Source organism: Phalacrocorax carbo, chromosome 1 (assembly GCF_963921805.1).
Source record: "Phalacrocorax carbo chromosome 1, bPhaCar2.1, whole genome shotgun sequence".
Classification (NCBI taxonomy): domain Eukaryota; kingdom Metazoa; phylum Chordata; class Aves; order Suliformes; family Phalacrocoracidae; genus Phalacrocorax; species Phalacrocorax carbo.
The window spans coordinates 98,696,909-98,719,032 of record NC_087513.1 but is presented as its reverse complement, the minus strand read 5'-3'; the positions used below and the strand labels follow the sequence as shown (position 1 = coordinate 98,719,032).

The 22,124-nt window shown below is 40.5% G+C and overlaps 1 protein-coding gene across 2 annotated transcripts in view; it reads right to left on the bottom strand.

The window, feature by feature from the left end:
* Positions 1-22,124, bottom strand: part of EPHA3 (EPH receptor A3) — a 230,366-nt gene that overhangs the window by 76,387 nt on the left and 131,855 nt on the right. For both annotated transcript variants that reach the window (XM_064468604.1, XM_064468610.1), the window contains exons 4-5: positions 3,646-3,801; positions 2,840-3,175 (exon numbers count right to left, since the gene is read on the bottom strand). In XM_064468604.1, the coding sequence (XP_064324674.1) occupies positions 2,840-3,175; positions 3,646-3,801 (492 nt within the window). The remainder of the gene's footprint in view (positions 1-2,839; positions 3,176-3,645; positions 3,802-22,124) is intronic.

Here is a 22,124-nt window from a genome sequence, read left to right as displayed (position 1 = left end):
GTTCTCATCTATTAGGCTGGTGATGGATGGATTCATAGGTACACGATGTGTATGGTGAGAAACACGGAAAGAAATGTCTGTTCAATTTTCAGCAGGCCTTTGGAGCTCAGAGACCCAGTAAACATAATGCCAACCAATGCCTGTCTTGAACTGAGTTTATCTGAAGTAAAGATGTACAATGTCAAATCTTTACCACCAAGAAAACTGCCAGAAAAATCACATTTTTTCACGTTATAAAACATAACACATTCTGCAGTTCTGCCTCAGCCTTTTGGAAACTCGCATACTTGAAACTCAGTGTTTTGGGTGGGTGAGGAACATTCTGCAGAACGCTAAGGTGGGATGGGCCCTGACAATGCTTGAAAAAAGCACATGGATACTGAAAATCCAGGATTAAAACTACACCCATTGGGTAGAGGCCTCTCAAATCAAGGTTGACAGAAGTGAATAGCCTGGATTCAAGAGAGACTGAGGAGATCTGTGTTGTAGGGACATTCTGTACTTCGGTCCTCTCTCCTAATCTCATGGCCTGCTGACTGACATTGCTCTTTCTGGCTTGCCAGGGGCTCTGTCCCCAGGAACCATCCAGCCATACTGAACCATTCCACCCCACGTGATATCCCATCCACAGAACAACCTCCCAAAGGAACATGCCTCTCCTACTTCCTTGAGTCCAGCAGAGGTCAGTCATTTAACCAAAGTTTTATCCAACTGGTGGATACTTCTTGTCATTGAAGGAATGTACCTGTGCAGACATCACAAATAATAGCCCTAGAGTCATGACTGGCTTTTGGAGTATTTTGATCTCTTCCAGATCCAGCTCCACGGCGCTTTAATTCTTTTGTGAAACACCCCCCATTTAAACCCTTAATTATAATGTAATCTGAGATCTTCAGACTTTCTTCCCCAGCCCCTGCCCAGGTGCTTAAGTATGACTTTATCTAAAAATATGCTTCTGGTGTGTCCTTTTGTGATCTAACCAGGAAGGGAATGCAAGAGAAATTGCATTCTTGTAATTATGCTTGAAAAGATTACTTATATACATATATAAGGTCTAATTTTTGCAACCTGCAGAACTTTTAGGGGAATTCTAATATAGTAAACCAATCAGCATGATCAAGAGAGAGCACAATTAAGCCTGTAGAGTAAGCCATGCCACCTAAATGTACTAAGAGCAAAAATGGCTATGCATAAAAGTAGAAAACAAACAAATTGCTTAAGCAGCCTGTGGGTTACGTTAAACACGGTTGCTATTGCCAGAAATGCATTGACTCTGCCATGTCACAGGAACTGGGCATTCCAAAACAAAATCCAAATCCACCTTGCATCGCAGTGCAAAGGCAGCCAGCTCTGGGCCCTAGGGAAGCACACTGCAAAGCAGGAGGCCTCTGCAGAGAAATACCTTTCACTGATCCTAGATAGTTCATTCTATGGAGTGTTCCCAGGTGATTTCTAACTGCTACAGTGATGAACAGGCTGAAAGACAATATCTCTGATATACAAAAAAACAGAAGAAAAGGGAGCAACTAAACAAAGGCAGCTCAAGTCACTGACACAAATATCCAAAAAATGTAACTACAACAGTAGCAAATTGTTTGGAATGGACATAAAATGCAAGTTTCAGAGCTGAAGTCAATACCTAGCTGAGAAAGAGATCATGAGATGTTTCAGTTGGTTAGATTCACCTCTGTCTGCCTATTACGTAGTTAGACAGTCCTCCAGAGCATTTGGAAATGTAGTGACTGCTGTCAGGAAACAGTCCATTCTCACATATTTGAGCCTCCCACTAAAGCGGATCTGTGATCTGAGGAGAGATACATCCTCTATAGGGGAAAATGTTGCAGTAACGTAGCTCACTAGGAGAACCTCTACTTAGCACAATGTTAACTTTGTGCTTTGAGGAAGATGGAAATGTAGGTATTTTTGGGATGGAGTGTGGGATGGGAGGAGGTGGGAGGAGACTTACTGCGCGTACACACATGCTTTTAGTACAAAGTTTCCTGATGGTGAACCACATGGAGCAGAACTACAGAAATTTCAGAATCTAGTCTCTGTCTTCACTGGCAAACCTTGCTCCTAAAAAAAATGGTACCTAAACAAATGCTAGACAAGAGTTTCAGTTCTTCACATCTTTCAGGTAAATGCAATTTTGTCAAATGAGAAGCAAATGGTAGAACAGTGCAGCAGTGACAAAAGCTCTGATCCAACAGTCAGGGCATACTATTGCACTCATGCAGGGCCTCAATGACTTTAACGAGTCTCCACACAAGCAGAGCAGTCCCTTTGTACGCTATCAACTGTGACACCAGGACCTAATTCAGTATTCAGCTCCACACCCCCATCATGTTGGCAATGATTCAGAGTTGGTGAGACAACTTGTAAAGGAAAAAAAAAAAGAGTGCAGTGTTTTAAACCTCTCTAATTTAATGTTAGCTTTTTATGTGTCCAACATCAAAGCATTTTTTCACTTCTTTTTAATCAAAATTAATCACTAAGATTACTACAGTAATTTATGTTGGAGATTATTGAAATGAGTGCTTTATTAAAATCTGCTTTTATTAATAAAACACATTCTGGCTAAGGAATCATGTGAGCCTGCTATTAGAGACTATTAACTGGGAACTGGGAGTTAATCATAACAGTCATGCTGCCAGGTCCTTTGACAGCAACACACACACCGGGTTTGTTTCTGCTTTTACTTTTACTAGCATATTCAAGTCAATTAGTTACCCTAGCACGTGAGTGGTCAGATTAACTCCTGTAAAATAGGGAAAGGAAACAAAGGTACATACATCTCAGTAATTTTGAACAAAGAAAGGGTAAGCAGAAAGAGACTCACCAGCCTGATTAGTGGTGATGCTGACAGCAGCAAATTGTCTGGAAAGCGTACTCAAATCAGACACCCCGTTGACTGCATCGATCTCAAAAGTGTAATTGGTATGAGCCAAAAGGTCCACTACCGTCACTGTGGTGTTGATGAGTCCCGTCTGACGGGGTAAGAATCGCACGTTGTCGCTACATGGCTCACACATCTTGATGTTTCCTCCACATTTTTTGCAAATGATGTTGAAAGTGACATCTTTCCGACCTCCAGTGTCAAGAGGCCAGCTCCAGTCCAGGATAACAGACGTCTCATTGATATTAGAGATAACATTTCTTGGAGCAGATGGTGGTCCTACAAAAGGAGACAGGAGATCAGAGGGACAAAGGCCTCTGTAGTGCTCAAAGATGGAGGTAGCAAGAGTACAAAAATACAAAAGTCAAAACCATAAATAACCAAACTTATCTAGTTATTTCCTGTAGAGACACCCGAAATATTTCACTGGACTGCAGACCTAGACTATCACGTTTTCTTATAGACAGTATCCTCAGGGAACAGTTCAGGATTGAGGGCTGAAAATATTGGTAGCAATTTAAAAATCCTAGCTCTCCTTCTCGGGTCTGACAGAGAAGGAGAGGAGGAAAATGAAAACAGAAGGACATAAAACTAAGCCCACCAATTTTTGGTAGCCTGTCCAACATGTAAGAAGACATGGGAGGCAGCAGATGGCTGACTGCAATGGGATGTGAGAGGAAGCAAGAAAGCTGCTGAGATACAGATGGAGGAGCAAGACTGACAGCCCCGAGCATAATGATGCTACTCACTGGTGCAAGCCATGGATGGAGGGTCTTTCTCAGAGCGAAAGTAATTCTTTTCACACCTGCAGTTCAGAGACGCGTCTTCGTAGGTAGAGCTGTGAGGTGGGCATTTGGCACACTTCACGTTGCCGGCAGAGGCTTTGTAGAACCCAGGACGACAAGCTGCAAAATAACAGGAGTACAGTTTTAAATTCCATGGATATGTCCTCCATTTTAACATGCAACTTTGTTACTGCCATACGACCTAGCCATATGTAGATCAGATTTTGCAGATGTTTATGGTCTAAAAATACAGATTTTTCTCATAATGAGAAAGCTGATGGAAATAAAACCTCTTGGTAGCATGGAGCTCTTCATGCATCAACTTGGATCTGCATTTAATTTTGCCTGGAAAACAAAACAGTGTATTGCAACACTAAGAAAGAACATTTTCCTTGTTGCATTTTGAGAACTTCACTTGTTTTTCTTCTCTTCTGGTTAATTTACCAAAACACTGGTCCTATCCTGTGTAAGAAGCTAACTTTATCCTCTCTCTGCTGCCAAGGTTTGCTTACAAGAGCATGCCAATTGTAAAGTATGTCTCTCCAGTTCAGCAGGACTAAGCAAGGCAAAACCAAGAAAATAACCTAGACAGTGAAAGATCTATTACATTTCTGAAGGATCATGCATCAGGCTCAATGAGCTGCTTCTGATATATCAGGAACTCGAATGTTCTGTACCAGGAGGATGTTTTTTACATTAATCCAGTCCTCTAGGGATGGTGCTTGAACCCACAAAAGCTGTTTCTGAAAAACTCTGGGTGGTGGTGTTCCATTAACACTGGCACACTCCCTCGGTTTCGGCTCCTGCTGCAGACATGGTATTGCTGGGTTGATGGTTGGACTTGATGATCCTAGAGGCCTTTTCCAACCTTAATGATTCTATGATTTTATCTGATTCAGGCCACATTTGCATCAGAAGAAAACAGCCTTTGAAGTAAGTTACAGAAATGAACAGTTTAGCAGAGGTTTTGGAGACCAAAACCACAGAAGAATCAGAAGACTCTACTGTTCAAGCTACTGCTTCCTCCCAAGGCTGGTATCCTTTGCCAAAGGGAATTTACCAAGTAAAAACCTTCTGGCTGACACTGGTAACCTGCAGGGCTGTACTCATACCTACAACAACCACACACAAACAGACAACGTAACAAAAGGGAGCGCATCTTAAAACGCGTTCACCTTTTGCTACACTTCGGTTTCACAGCAAACACTGCCTAATGCACAAGCATACTAGAAAAACCCCAATACATTCTCATTACAAACATAATGTAAAAAAATTAGTAATAGAAAGAAAAACACAATTTCTTTTTGTTAAGCTTAGATAAAATTGCCCAGGAACTTCACTGAATTAATACTAATTTGAAGCCAAAAGAATGGATTTACCAGTCATAGTCTAAGCCTACATAGGGACACACTTTTCTGTTTTGCTTATGGAGATGAACTGATTCATATCTGTAATATAAAATCCAAGATACAAGATGATGCGCCCTTTTGTGTTCGTTCATGCACTGCCCAAACAGAAAAGTGTTTGGATAGTCAGTCTGAGGTGGGAGAGAAGTCAGAATAAAAATCCTAGCATCTTTGTAAGTGATGGGAGGGGAAAAGGAAGATACAGCATTAAGCTGGATGTTCTGCTTCCACGTTATTGTCCATAACCAAATCATAACAATTTCTGGGTTAGGCAAATTTGTTGATTAGTTCCTGGTGCCAAACACCTGAGAAATGCACTGGCAAGTAGAGGGAAAACAAACTACCGTACAGTACTAGGTCCTATTCCGAAAGATCTTAATAAAGGAAACCCTCCTCACACTGCATTGAACACAGTGTGAGAAGCATGAAACATTCACAAGGAAGCGCTAATCTCAGGCACTCTTCAGCACCTCACAGCCCTTGCAAACCAAGATGCCTGGCTGCAGCTGCTACCTCCGATTTCCATGCTAGCAAGGCAGCTGGGAAAGACACCTCCCGCTCTGAGTTCTCTCCTGCAAGCCTTGAGGAAACAATCCTGAGTTTGAGCCTCTGAGGCATGGGCCCAACAGGCAATCCATGAAAGCAGAACTGCTAAAAATGACCTTGTGGTGAAGTTCACAGCCAACCTTCCTGACCTGGCACAGCCTGTCCTCCTTCAGCAGGCATTTGTTGTTTTTCTTCCAGCTCCTCGAAGGCTGCAAGGGTGTTTGGGGATTTCTGCTTAATTAGAGAAAATAAAGGAAGCCCCAGCCTCTCTTAAACACCTTCACTAGGAGAAAATGCAGCAGGAAACAGGCTTTTTTGGTTTTATTGTTATTGGTTTTGCAACCTTTAAAGACTCAAATCACATTCCCTCCCAAATACTGCTCCGTGATACATGAGCCTCTTTGGTCTCCCTCCAGCTGACAGAGGAGCTTCAAATGATTTTGCTGTCTGTGGGCACAGCCCAGCCATTCCTAGCCCTAAGACAATGAGCCAGGCAGAAAACAATGGATGCCAATCCTACTCTTACCAGTGCTAGCAACTAGACACACACATTAAGAAACAAACATGACACTATATCTGTCCAGATATTTACACAGCACTCACCAAAACTTCCCATGGAAGCTCACTGCTAGGTATTAAACTCAAATGGTTTTGCTGAACCCTATCTACTCAGCTTGAAAGGAAGTTTTCATATTTATGGGCAGGCATACACAAGACCAAGACGTATTTATCAATAGATACAGTATAATTGTTTAATTTTAAAAAATAATTTAATATAATGCTTTAATGTAAAGGTTGGAAAAAGACTAATAACCTAAGACTAAACCTTTGTCATATTGTTGGTCTTCCTACAAGATACAATTTCCACTGCTGATTAAACATTATTTATTCATAGCATCATAACACACAAGCATTAATTTACAGCATGAAACTACGGTAAGACTGTTTATTTGGGACACTTTCAAAGCACCTACCACTGACATTTTAATATGGCAATGAATTTAACATAAGTAAACAAGCTTGCATAAGAAGTGGACAGATTTTGTGGGGTGAGGAAGAGAAAGGAAGGAATCAAACTGCTCCATTAAGAAATGTCTCTTTCATCCCTCAGGTGGAAACTTGTAAACCTTATTTACAAAAAGGTACTGGTGTGGGGCCAGAGAAAAAGGGAAGCAGAAAGAGGAACATGCAGGAAGCACTCTGTTAAAACAAGATCAGCCTTTTTCTTTTCCAGAGGGAGAGGGATTTCATCATTTCATGCTTCTGCTATTGTGGTACAGAGTGAGCAGCTGGGGCAGAGGGATGAGCTGGTCAGATCCCTGCTGCCCCAGTATGCCCTAGCAAGGGCATCTCAATCTCATGTCTTCCCCTCAGGCTGGTTCATGCTTTCTGCCTTTGTCTGTCAGACCAATTTAAGATTATTCACAACTGCAGCCCAAAGGAGAAAAAAAAAAAATGCAATTACACTTGAAATTGAAGCTTGGAAAGGGCCAAGCTTTCCACTTGCCAATGTACTTACCACTATTATTCTTTTCCTAGTCGTTTTTTAATTCTGATATATAAAATAATAAAAAAAATGAAGCCTTTACTTCAAAAGGCTTCATTTTTTTAATGTCAGAAAAATTGGATTACATGAACTGATGGAAGAAAGTTTGGCTTTTTGAGGTGAATACCATGACTTTGGTTTCAGTCAGGTTGAAAATAAAAGGACTATCACAGGAACTCTTCACGGAATCTGTAATTTCAGCATGGGAACCAGCTGTGAACAGCACTTGCTTATTCTCAACATTTTCTTCCAAAAGCTAAGGAATTTTCCATTCCCTCACAATGGGGAATGATGCAAGAGGAAGTACATGCAACGGGCTGGGAAGAAAAAGCTCTCCGCAAAGTAAAAGCAAGTATGGGAAACCTTGAGAGTTTCGACATACATGATACAAACTGCACAACAAGGCTGCCTGGGTTTGCTTTTTCAGAAGGTCTCACAAAGTCAGATGCCCAATATCTGCTGACCCTAGTAAATCCTGTGATAACTTCAACCTGAAATATTATTGTAACACTGTATGCAGTCTGATTTCAATCTCTCTTATTTGAGTGTGAGCCACACCGACTTTACTGAAGTCACCTCCTGGTAACAGTTTTAGGACTGCTGTTGTCCTTGCTACTGTATGAAAATGATTTCCTTAAGCTATAACTGATAAGTCTGTCTCAGAGACAGAGAGAAGGGAAAATTATTATTTCAGTGAAAGAAAAACAAATGCATGTAGCAATATCTATGGTAGTTACTGCTTAAAGAAATGTGACTGCCTTTTCAACAGCAAAGTTAATTTTGCCTCTGTTTGGCTCATCTGTTTGAGATGACAACATGGTCCTAATTAAGGGTTAAATGATTCATTTCAATTTGAATTAATTTTAAATTAACATATAAAGCTGTTAGTAAATAGGAACATTTCAGTATTCAAACCCTGTAGCCCCCTATACACAGAGCAATATCACCAATTCCCAGCTGTAAATACCATCTAACGACCTGAGCCTGTGATGCCTGAGCAGATGACGTCCCAGCCCCAGTACTCCAGGCCTGACAGAGACCATTTCCCTGCACAAGGTCAAAGCAACTCTTTGTTTGCAAAATGAGCTGCACTCCTCAGTCCTACAGGAACTGTGCTTTTTGTGTTTTGAATAGAGGTGTGATGCTTCAAGGCAAGGCTCAAGCACCACAATGCACTGGAGGTAGATATAAGAAGCCATGAAACCAGGCATATAACGGGCAGCATCCACCAAGCGATCAAGTGTTTCCTTCCTTTGTTCCTCTGCTGTTCAATAGAACAGCCTGGGGGAGAAATACCACTGTGGCATTAAAAAATATCATTTAGAAAAGAAGGGAATTCAACCATAAACCTGTACAGCTCACAGATATCTTAACAGCTCCCCATCACATGCATTAGCAAGATGGGTGACAGCAACCCTGGGCCAAGCCTCCTGTCCCCTGCAGAGAGGACAGGGAAGCATCCCCCACGAATGTGGTCTGTGTAGAGGGGCTTTGCAAACTGTTCCTGCTGTCACCTGTGGAAATGGCATGTCAATGAGCAGCAGCGGAGGTCATTATGCTGGACCTGAAGTCACAGGACAACCAGGCTGTGTAGGTGTGCTGGGAAGTGAATGCTACCGACTGGCTCACCTTGATGCCCATGTAGAGCCTTGCATCTTTGCGATATTTTCAAGTCCCTTTTAGAAGCATTTACATGCCTCTTTTTTCTCCCTATGCATATTATGGACATGCTCTGGAAATGCTAACAGCACTATGTTTATCACCAGTAACAGAATTGCACGTTCACCCACCCATATATATAAACGCACATGCAAAATGAGATGTAACACAGCTGTCAGCTTGTGAAAATGGGTGGCATAACAAGTAGCATAGATTAACCTTACAAAACTCTCAAAAGCATTTTATTTTCCTCGGGCAAGTAATTTCTTTCCCTTCTTGTGCTTGTTTATATCTTTGAGAAACAAGAAAAAGGTGAAAATCATTATTAACTTTAAATAAAGGTTTCAAAACTGTTCATTTCACACTTCCATCATGAATTATATCCAGCCATACCTGTTACTCCTGCTATATTAAAAATAACACTATATAGATATGGTATACTTCTGGCTCAGATACACGAAGCGTAGGAAATGAAGGTAGAATTCTGCCCTGAGTCATCCCGTCCTCAGTTTGTATCACGTCATTCACAACACTGAAAATGTCTCATTTTTCCCTCCTTCGTTCACTATGGCACCTGCTCAGCAGGAAACAATCCTTTCTAATGTAGGTTTCCTGCAAAATCCCTCAGTGCAGGGAAACCATCTTCAGCAGCTCTCATTGTCCATTAGTATATGAAAAGTTGCATAATCTATGGCATTACATATGTATACATCCTCTCTCTCTCCTGGGCCTTCAGGTACCTTCTTGCATACCCACCTAGCCCAAATAGAATTCTAAAAATTACAGTGTATTTTTGATTCTTATTTCCATTGAATTTAAGGCATGCTTTCTGTCACCAGATCCAAATAAATGGTAAGATAGCACTTAAGAGAGTGGGTCTCAAAGCTAAGTAGTACTACCCCTTACAGTAGAAACAGAGGTACAGAGCTGAATGTCACTGAAACACACTGACAACTCCTTGTACCTGCTGAGGAGGAGGAAGAGGAGGAGGCGACGGCAGTGGCAGCCAGTGGGGATCCCCACTAAAGGCTTCTGCAGAGGCAGAGCATGCTTTTTCTTTGCTGGGCTGTGACACGGGCACGTACGCTGTCTGTGTTGAGGAGAGGAGGGAAATAAGATTGAGAAAGACTCTAGTGAGGGCTAAAAGCCTTGGCAGGGATGGACTCAGTTAGTGCCAAGATAAGAACATCCCCAGAAGAGGTAAGGACACTGGCTTTCTCTCATTGCCCATAGGAGTCTATTCCCTTTGTTGGAGAAACAAAAACAATTATTCTTAGTACTCTTTGTATTCTTACATTGTCCTCCCTGCAGTCTTCAGCACGGTACACATACCTGAAATACAAAACAGGTAGCGCTGGGACCAGCAGCAGAAGCAACCCAGCCATTTTTGCTAAGTGTTATAAGCAAAATCAATAAAATCTCATACTGTATTTTCTGTGCACGAGGCATACTTTTTACTCTGAAAATGCAGGCATAAAATTAAAAATTGCATTTTAAATACTAAGAGAATTCCCACCACTCCTTTCATTATTAGCTGTGCAATAGCTCTGGAAAAATGCAACTGTGTGTTACTATAACTTATCTTTGGGGGGAAACTACTGCAGAAGGAAATGCGCATCGTGTACTTTTGCACCTCCAGACTGGAAAATACAGTAATCACAGCCAAAGCCGCTGACAGATTTGGAGAACTACTGCAGCTGTCCACTGCTAGAAGAAATCATCAATTAACAAAACTGGTGCAATTTCTTTCCTATCACTAGGCCTCCTCCAACAGTACGAGGCCAATAATCTGAGGCCTCAGGAGATGATCTCTTTTCTCTCTGCTGCCCCTCCAGCCTTTGTGCCAGCAGGATGGACTGGTATGCAAGGGGCAAGGATTCAGTGCAATGAAACACTGAAATGCCTCTAGAAAAATACTCTTCAGAATAAGCACTTTTCATTTTTTACACCTGAAAGCTGCTGCTAGCACAAAAAACATATTCAGTAGTATTTAATCTTACTCAAGAGTAAATTTCTGCTTTTTCCTCCCCACTTCATATTTTATAGTGATCTGTGACCTTAACATATTTTAATCAGATGCTTTTCAAATTGGCTTTACTCCCAGGTCAAGTCATTCAGCAGAAACAATTCCTGTTCTTTGTTTAATAACTGTTACTGGCAGACATATTAATTATATGTACATAAGAGATAGCTTTGTCCTGAGGGAATAACACTGCACCTTTCAACCGCAGTCTGTAATAGCTCCACGTTATGCCCTGCAGGCTTCTGTATCTCTTTTTCTGAAGTGCATTACCACCGTGATTGCTACCAGCAATATTGTTGAAAGTGCAATGTCAAAGATAGTAGGTCTAAAACACAGCATTACAGCAAAGATGTACTCACTTGTGGGTACGCAAATGTCTTGTTTCAAAATGCATAAGGCATTTCAGCTTCTTTGCCGGCAGTTTTGGGGGAAATAAATCTTTCATTAATAGGAAAACATCAAGAACCACAGTCTTGATTCAGAATTAAAGCAAAATAAACAAAGTTCTACCTTAATTCGACCCATAATTAGTGAATGACTTTAAAAAGTATTTAAAGAGGGAATTTAATAAACCCATGTTTATAACCTCTGTCTTTCACTTTCCCTAAACAAGGTATTTTCCTGAAGCAAAGCCCAGACACACTGAGATATACTAAGCTATCATTTTTTCAAACAAAGAAATTCCATGTTCTGCATTTTTAAAACTTAATTTAATCCACACAGAGATGAAAAATAACTTCCTAATTCAAGAAGCATTGTAAAAAAATATATATCTAAATTAAAGGAATGCAGAAAAAACCCCCACCAGCATCAACTTGAATAGTAAAAAAAAGGTGGTACAAACACACACACACGAGATCTGGAGGTTTTAAATGACCGTTTGGCAAGGATAAAAAGCAAAGAGGTACTTTTTCCTTGAACTAAAATTACACTATGGACTCCTGGAAGGCAAACTAGACATAGGATCCTGACAGTTTCAAACAATAAATGCTTTCTAATGTCAGGCTGAGTGTGCCACAAAGGAATGACCGTGGTACCACCCTGGTTTAGTCTTTCCTCGACCTCCTCCTCTCTACTTCAGAACTTTAAAAAAAAACAAAAAACACAAACAAGAGCAACCAACCAACCCACCCCCGCCGCCCCTCCTGCCTCTAAAGCTAACCAAACAGACTTGGTAGACAGGGCAGCCCCTGTCCCACAGCACACAAGCTTCTGGGAAGAGGTTTCCTTTCCAGCTCACTGGAAAAATGAAGATAGTGCCTGGTAATCCTTCCAGGCTAGATTTAGCTAATAAGTGGGAAAAAAACCATTTCCTAACCTGGGGATGTTTATTTAATTTCCCTGTGCTTGAACCAGGACAGGTTAACAGGTTAACATTATGAAAAGTAATATAAATAAAGAAGAACAGATGAGTTGTCCTACAGATTACATCTATCCTTAGCACTTACCCTTGTACCTGCCTGTCTTGCATTTAATGGTGGCACCATATGAAAGTGCAAGAGAAAGACCAACAGGGGATGATCATTTGCCATCCCTCATTATTTCACCCTCATCCCTACAACCTAGATATTTCAAAGACACAGAAACCCAAGGTTTAGTAAATCTGTTAATTTATTTTTTAACAAAAATTATGATAATCCTTCATGTAGAATATCCAATGGAGTTTTGCTAATTATTGGTCTCAGTGAATTTTTCTGACTTTCCAGTCTACGTAGTGAATGTGAAGTGAAACAAATACATCCTTCCTTCAGTTTACCTTCAGATTTGGTAGTCTTTTAGCCAAACCAACGTATCCTTTTTATTATGAGACAGGGAGAACAGCTACTCCTGACGTAAAGTCTCTAAGCCATTCTTTACCTTGCAAAGATCTATCATAAACTTGTCTGTGATGAACAATCACAAAGTTTTCAATCAGCTTTTATAGGAATATCTTCTATACCTTTGATTATACTCATTCCTAGTTCTGCAGTGTCATTTATCAGGTGGAAAATGCTCTTATTCGTTTTGTAATGCTTCCGATTAAACTGATTGATTTATATCTTGGACTACATTTTATCTCTTACCCTCTGTTTCTAACACATTTTGGGCTTTCCTTTGTTTTCTATTTCCAGCAATCCATTGACCAATCTTATCTCCCACAGCTGTCTGTGTTAATGCACATATCCCAAGCCAAAACAGTTAATTCAGACGTACAAAATGTCTACATTTTCTCTCTGGGAAGGAGGGAGGATGATTTTGCATTTACTGAGGCTGAATGTTCTTTTGCAGCTTTCCACCCCTGTTAACACATACAGGAGAGTGTTGCTGTCCCCATTTTGCAGGTGAAAAAATTAATGCAGAACAGGCTCCAAACCCAATGTTCTTTCTTCCACTGTCACCTCCTAATCAGAATGCTGCCTGGTGGGTTGTGTGATGCTATGGAGAACTCAGCCCAGCTCCCCAGTGACACAGGTCCACTACTGCAATTAGCATGAATTAGTACTTTTGTTAGTAGTCTCAGCAGAGCTGTCAAATTAATTGGAAAAGAAATTTAACAAATGCCTTTCCCCTCAGAGATATTCTTTTGGGTCAGGGTTGAGGCATATTGACTGAGCAGCTTGGGGGAAGCTTATGTTCCTTATGCCCTCACTGAACCTGTTTTGTTGATGAAAAGAGAGGACTTTGGTTTCTGGAGCTGTTAATCTGGTACCTGTCAAAAGGAGCCCACTGACATAAAAAGGAATCAATTTTATAACACTGAAATATTACAGCTGCTGGTTGAAAAAAAAAAAAAAAAAGAAGACGACTCAATTAATGACCAGTGGCTAGAATATCTATACATTCATTTTTCATGAACTCTCACTTTCTCACACCTCAAAGTTAGATCTTTCAGTTTATCTCTAATTTGCAGAGGTATCCAAAAGAAAATGTGCTGTTTCCCCAATTTAAAGATATTTCTGAATTCAGCCACTGGAGGCAAGGCACGGCTAGACACCTGTAAGCCTTAAGGTTAGGAAGCAAGCCCTGGAGATGTTATAAAACAAAACAAGAAACAAACAAACAAACAAGTGGTATTTTTAAGCAGTTAGATTGACAGCAGACAAAAACCTATAATTGGGTGGCTACACCTCATTTCATGAGAGCTCCTGAAATCCTTACTGCTAATTTCACTGCCAACCACTGACATATTGCTGCTTGGAGTCACTGGGAGGTGGTGCTGGGAAAGCAAAGCTCTTAAGAGGAGAAATAGTGCTGCAATGGCAGGTACTTAAACCTGTATGAAAAAATTCCTATGGTTTAATCCACTGCCATTACATGCTGACGTAAGTCTGGGATGTAATTTAGTGTATCAGAATATGGTTGTAATTTGTTACAGCGTACAAGGAACAGTTGTTGCTTTGCAAGTGGTGCTGTTAATGCCACTTGATCAGTGCATCGATGTAAGCGTTTGAGATCAGATCTGGAGAGCACTTTTAAAGCAAAATCCCAGTTCTCCCCTCTTGCCATGATCTGGTTCACAATGTAAAGTGTCTCCAGACCTCATGAACAGGTACAGTGGATGATGCACTCCCTGCTACAGGGAGTCTACTGGACCTGACCAGAGATATTCTGGAGTAAAACGTGCTGAAATCATTATAGTAGTGGTACAGGGTCCTTCACGCTACTGATCTTCTACTATGTTGCCACACTACTTGCTAGAGTAGACTTAACTCACAATTACCAGCCTTCAAATACCTCAGTGTAGTCAATATTGCTAAATTGTTAGGCACTTCCATAAGAACAAAGATTCAAAAAGCCCTGGTAATGGAAAAAAAAAAAGGATGATTTTATTATCGGGAAGCCATTAAACATGTAACTGCAAATAAACAGATCTTATCATTTGTACTTTACCATGTTTAATAGGTCATGGAATAAGCACAGAGAGAGGTTTCAGTGATTACTAAAGAAAGGTTGTAACCAGAAGTCCAAAACATTATGGCTTCATCATTGCCATAATAACCTCCCTTCTTGTGTCTCTTTCACTGACTGTATTTTCATCCTTCCAGTGGAAAGCCTGAAAATTAAACAGTTACAGCCTCTGGGGACATCTGTGCACTGACTATCTTCTTCTCACAGCTGAAAGGAAAAGCCCAAGGCTTTTGCAAAACTATCTAACCACTCAGGTGCAGTATTTATTCATTGTATGCTTTAGCTTTTATCTGGGCTTCCTTGGTATTTTGCCTTTTTAAGAGAGAACTCTTAATTATTTAACATGTATTTTCTATGCATATATTAAAAATGTCTAGCTTTGCAGGGTAAGCAATTATCCGCTGAACAAAAACCCAATTAAATGTAAACGAAAAAAACCCCACAGTTCAGCATTTTTATTCACTAGCCCGATACCTGTGTGAATTCAAGGGGGGTAGAACCTCAGCTGTTTAGAAAACAAAGTATCTGCTGTATTGCATTTTACAGGGTATTTGCTACAGAATTAAATCTCTCCTTGCAGTGGGGAAGCTTTACAAACAGTAACAGCGACAAGAAACTCAATATTCTTCAACAGCATTCACATGGCAATGCAGAAGATTCATCGGAAGGGAGAGGAAACTAAGTTTCCAGTACTGCATTCTGTATATATTTTCTCTAAGATACTGCATGCTAGTATAAAATGCCACATGTTTCATTAACAGTTTTCAATTCCACTGAAGCTCAACACTAGCAGCAAGTTAACACCACTGCATTTTATGGGGGAACGAACTGAAGAACAGCATCAAAATATATTTCATGACTCTGTATTGTTTTATACAAAATCTTTTGCTGTATCGACATCATACCATTTTCCGACTGAAGGAAGAATACAGTAAACACAAAGGATTTCATTACACCATTGTTTTTATTTTAATCTTCCACTTCTTGCTTTAACAATTCAAAAGCAGAAACCAAGCAGGCTGAAAGGACACACAAACCCCTCAAAAGTTGAAAGCATTTAGGCAAATCTACAAAAAGATACGAAATTCTGCATGTCTACCAATTGATGGATAAGAAGGGTTGTGGTGGGTTTTTTCCTGCTAAGAATATTCCCACCTACTCCCACTAGAATCCTTTGGTGTTGTATAAGAGTTTTGAGCCACACACTCTGCAGCTGAGCTGAAATAATTTTTCTGCTTCATCTTGGAAATATGGAAGTCGAGTTACGGCTGGTTACTTTGCTTAGCAAAACCCTGGTCAGAGTTCTGTTTCTAAAAGACCCATTTCACCTTTTCTGACCAAATCAGGTCATAAAACCTGATAGCACGTTTGATAATGAATTATATGGTAGGATATTGAATCAAAATTGAATCTTACTGGGTCAGGGCAGTCCACTGCTGTCTAGATTATAAGTGATATAACATCACGGTGATTTATATAAAAGACAGGAAATTGTTGCATATTAATAGAATAGTAGTTTAATCAGCCCTCTGAAGAATATCCAATATATTCAAGCACAGACATATTTTGATCGGGTTGTAACTGTAGTGAAAGGCCTATATTTTACCATTTAATAAAGCCTTTTAAATCTCTGATTATGTGCAAAAATTAAAACAAGCTACAGCCATAGAGAGTAGAGCAAATCTCAAGACAGTGGAAAAGGTTTTCTTTCCTGCCTAAGTCACACATTCAGTATTTATATCTATTTATATTATTTTAAAGAACAAAAAAGCATCTGGAAGGAAGCACTCTACACACTCTAAACTTACAGCCAAAGAGTACAAAATAGCACAAAAACCTAAACAATATCCTGTTTGTTGTGCCCAAGTGACTGGACACAAAATATTTGTTTTATTGCTAACTGAAAAATCAAGCTAAACACGTCATTTCAGATAACTGGAAAATATTCTTCTCAGATTGGTTTTAGCAAAACTGTAAGAAAAGCATACCTAAGTCCTCTATTCTTTTTTTTTTTTTTTATTCACCACCCTGTATGCCATACAGCAAGAAACTCCCTCCCTGCCTTGATCCTCATAAATTTCCTTGCAAAGCCTGGGGAGTCCAGAGGTTCAAGACAGATGTGGAGGTTGAGAAGGCACAGAGCCCCACTGAGCCCAGTATCTCCTACCACGAAGCACACTTCTCAATGCACTCTCAGCAGTCCTACCCATAGCAATAGAGAGTAAAGGATGGATGACCCCAATGTTATTTAACCTGGGGTATATAGCATATTTCTAACACCACCAAGGGTTATACTGTTGAACATAAACAGAGTAGCTAATTTCTCCAATGAAAACAGTCAAGCAAAGAAAGTCTGTTCTTGAAAAATAAAGTTACCACAGAAATATTTTTTTCTGATTATTAACATGACAACTGGTTTCCAGCACACACAACATTGTGAGATTTTTGTCACTAAATACTGCATTTGAAAATATTGCCAGTTGAATATCCAGCAGTAGACATCAATGGGCATCGGACAAGAAACTGCCCTTCTAGGTCCTCATTCTTAAATTGGAACCACACTGAGATAAACAAAATGAAGGTAATACCATTGCCTTGCTTTGCAGAAAAGATCCTAAGGTATACAATGCGTTTAAATTATTTTTTTCAACAAACAAGATATAAAATCCGGAGACAAATGAGATCTTAAGAATCCCTGCTGTATTCCCAGGCAACAAAGAGGAGAATAGGAAAAAGTTCCTCGCTGGCTCCATTAGGGGTTACACGTCCCGCACCCATTACTAACCGTGCATTTCTGAGAACCCAGGACGGATAGATCACAATCTATACCTGACGTAAAGGCTTTGCAAACTGATTAGATCATATACAAGCTTCCTGGCCACAGCTGGAGCTCCCAGCCCTGTGCTCCGATGTTGTGTGCACTGCAGGTGGAAGTCAGCTCCTGAGGCAACCAGCTGCTTGGGTGTAGCTGAGCCAGAGCCTGCACGAGGATTCAGCTTGGGACAACACTGGACAACTAGAAGAGGTTACTTAAACTGTGTCTTTCTGCAAAGCCACGGTTCAGCAGATCATGAACTCCCATTTCACTACCAAAACCACAGAATAAGCGTGTACGTCAGTTGTAAGCAACCCATATGCAGTTTTTCTCCTACTTAAGTGGCTCTGTTCTTCAGACAGATGAATCCAGTTAGTTGAAGTGTAATAGAAACCTCGTAACAATAAATGCACAAACATTCATAAGCATGCTCTGCGGCCAATATAAACTTCAGTGCCAGTCAGTAAAGTGTTCATACATTTTTTTTCTCTTCTCCTTGCTGCCCCTGCACTATATGTCAGATTAGAAGTATATGAGTGATTATGATAGGCAAGTATAACTGTATTTTGAAGGTACTGTCAAAATGCATCAGTAAAATGCCATATTACAGCATAACTAATCTGAAATGATCTTCCACTAACAGGAATGTCACTAATACTGTGGTTTGCTGGACTGACATCATGAAGTAAGTCTAAGACAGCTTTCCCCAGTTATAAACCTGGCACCGCAGATCCAACATCATGCCATAGCAGCTGATTAAGCACTCACATCCCCACCTGGCGCCAAGAAAATGGCACACACTGCTCTTCATTTTGGCTTGTTCCCACCTTATAAATGAACTGTTCAGTGAACCTCCTTTGGACTGCCTTCAGTACTGACAAAATGCCCTTGTGTGAACAATGCATGGCCAGAAATGTAAGGGCAGGTGTATGGGCAGGTGACTTACTCCAGTACTGTCACAATTTTCTCCACTGCTCTGTGTTGCTTGGGACAGGGGTTATGAGCTGCTGTGTTCAGGTCCAGCTGTGAACAGGGACACTGATTTGCTCTGACGGGGAGCCAGTCACTTTCAGATACAACTATAGTTCACTTTCTAACTCTTCCCCAGCAAGGAAAACTTTGCTTCTACGTTAAGGCTCACTGCTAAGGAACGCTTTGCTCTTTTCCCACATTTTCTCTTGTTTAACCAGTGAACACTGGTTAAATGTATGTACAGCAAATACCTGAAAAAGGCTAGCAGCAACTAGCCTTGTTATTCTCCATGAATAATGTAACTTAAGAGCTGTAATACTTACAACTGATTTAACAGCTGCCAACAGTCCCAGTTTAGAAGAGAGTGATGCAAGGCTTATAAATTTGTCTTGAAACATATTAATCCCTCCGCTATGCTGCAAGCAGTTGGAAAAGTTACTGCCCTGCCTGCTCAGTGGCACCCTCCTTTTGCCTTGTTTTATCTGGAGCAATGGTTCTCTGGCTCTTATCCCCAACTTTTCAGAAGTTACTCAGAGACTGATACTACCATGACCAATTCAGTACGAGACTCTCACCCAATTTAATAGGTGGCCACTTCCGAAGTTCAGAAGAAAAGACTAAACTCAATGGATCATCGTGGGGAAGGAGGAACAGCACTTCCCAGAGCTGGCTCTTCTAACGAACAGAGGGACACATGTAGCACTTTCTGCACACATCCTACAATTCTTTCACTCTGAATCTGCAGAGGGGGAAAGTATTTACCTAAAATTCACCAGAAGAAACATCCAGCTGCCTAGTGACCAGGGGCAGAAATTCTAGCCTTCTGGCTTGTAGGATGATTTGTACCTATCAGTCTTTGTATATCTGCACTACTGACAGCTCTGAAATGCAAGCTAATTTCACAGACACGTGACTTCCTAGAGAATTGAAACTGCTGTTACCAATTCTTTCTACCCTCTTGAAAATATCCGTTATTAATACCACATAACCAAATCTTAGATTTGCATTTAATATTGAAGATCCCTCCCTGCCCCCTCTCTGCGCACTCTCCAAAATCTCCGGCAAGGTTTGGACTTCTTTTTTGTCTCATTCTTCTTACAGAGTCTTTTCTCCATCTTTTACAGCTGTGGCACAACAAAGTCAGAACAGGAGTTAGGGCTCAGCTAGTAGTAAAGTGTTCTGTAAAAAGCATCTTCCTCCTAAAACTCCTGGGTCACAATGTGTTCACCTCACAAGGTTTAGGCAACATGATTCCAGCCTCTGCAACAGCACAACAAGACTTCCAAAGTGGTGGGGGAAAGAAAATAAAACTCTCAGGCATTAGGAATGCTTATCCATGGCAGTTTCATTGTGTGTGGCTAATGTTCAACTACTTTAAGAAAGCTGTAACAGCAGCTAGCACCAAGCAAAACCAACCCGTTTTTCCTTTGCTTCTGAAATATGTGGGAAAGGATACAGTGGAGCTCCCCCTCCATTTTTCTCTACCCTTTGACTACTTCAGGTTTTCCTACAAAGAGAACAGGTTTCAAAAAGAAACCTGTGGCCCCTTCTAGGACTGCTTTTGACTAGGTGATTTCCATAACAGAAAAGCATTGTACAGGCAAAACAATTACAAAATAAAGCCTGTAATCAAACATCAAGTAGAATTTTCTACTGGACCATAAACAGAGGGAAGGAAATATTTAAGAACATAAAGAAAACAGCAGAAAATAATCATAACACAACAATAGGAGGAGAGACTAAATGTTCTTAATTAGCATTTTACCCATCTAATTTATATTATTTTCAAATAAATGTACTACCTCAACATTCCTTTGCACTACGATACCACAGCCCAAGTAAAAAGTAGAAGTTGTGTACAATTTCTAAGTAGTATCCTTCCTAATACAGAGGAAAAAGTTACTTTGATATTTTTATGGCCAAACAGTCTATGAATTCCAGATTACTAAAATAACTCAGTTTTATAAGCACTCTTGAAACAGTTCCAACTTAAGCAAGAGAAGAGTTGGCCTGGATGAGCAGTTAGGAATTCATGTGATTATTCAGTCTTAGTGTTCACTAAATTTAACCTTGTCTCTTTGGGGATGGGCTCCCAGAGATGAGACACAAGAGGGCTGGTTAGGCACTGCCAAGTTCAGTGGTAAAAAACTTGGAGTGACGACCTGATTATCTAATTGTTAGTAGCAGGCAGCAGTCATTTTAAGCAGCAAATTATTATGTTCAGGAGTTATGCAAAACAGGAATAATTTGCAACAAATTGTTATCAGGAGCACTTTTCATCAGCCAGGATCTGAAAATCCTAAATTCCCATTAAAATAAATAGGAACTGTATTTGCTTCTACCTAGCCTGATTTTGACTGTGGGAATGTTGAGTAGCAAAAGCAGATTACTAGGGGCTTGGCTTTACCTATAAACTTTGTCTCTCTAATTATATGCTCAAGACTGGGAAAATGAGCATACAAGATAATGGGAGTGTTGTTAAAAAGTTAAACAGGCCAGTCTTTTGCCCACATATGGAAAATAGGGTCCAACTCTTGAGTCCAAGAGATCCCAAATGACTGACCAGCTACTGAAGCAGTGACTTAGTTCAGGGGTAGATACGGAGAACAGAAAACAAAAAGTGTGTGCGTGGGGGGGAACCCTCTCCTCCAGAAAATGTAAAAGGTTGTTTCCAGAGGTGACACCAATGAAGGAGAACTTGATCAGATTCTAAATGATAAATAACCAGCCAGCATGGGAAAAGTAGGTAAGGTTGATCTTGCCTCTGGGGAGAGACTGAAAGTCCTCTCAAGATCCCTGCCTGCCCACTTCAGTGGCCCTACAGTAAGGTCCTTCCTTACTCTTTTCCACTCCAAGACAAAGTCAGGAACTTCTTTAAAACCCATGAGAAAGGAATACTTTTGCATCATCACATATTCACAAGTAGGAAAACAGACCACAAACAGCAAGCACCTAGGACTGATCACTGTCAGAGCACTGGACTAGAAAACCACTCATCGACACCAGTATAACTGGCTAAGGTATGTTTTCATCCTTCAGCAACGGCTATAGAAACTTCTGTGTACCAATGCTTTTCTAAGCTGTATCTTCACACTTCAATCTAAAGCTTTGCATTTTTATAGATCACTCCTTCTTTGCGACAGCTGAAACATATTCCTAATGGATATATACTAAGAACCACTTGTAAAAAAAAAAATTCAGATCTTTCAAAAATTCATCTGAAAATCCTCACTTTTTCGGAGGCGGTTGTTTTTTTTTGGCTTGGCCAATGTTAAGAAGTAGGCAACAGAGTGCAACGACTGACTAAACACATCATAAGATGTTATCACAAGCAACAGCAACTGAATTTGTGTATGTTCTTCACCTGGTGTAAATATGAGACCATAAAATGCACTTGTGTAAGCTTCCCTTGTTGTATACCATGGGCTACAGGCATGGCAGATCCTTGGTCTTCCTCCACACAACTTATTCAGCTGCAGTAACTCCTGTGCACAGCTAAGCTCTAAGAGAACAACTGCAACCTGTATTAAGCCATTGCAAGGGGTTTCAGCAGATCCAAAGTAATTCAACCATGTGTCTGTGCTCTGG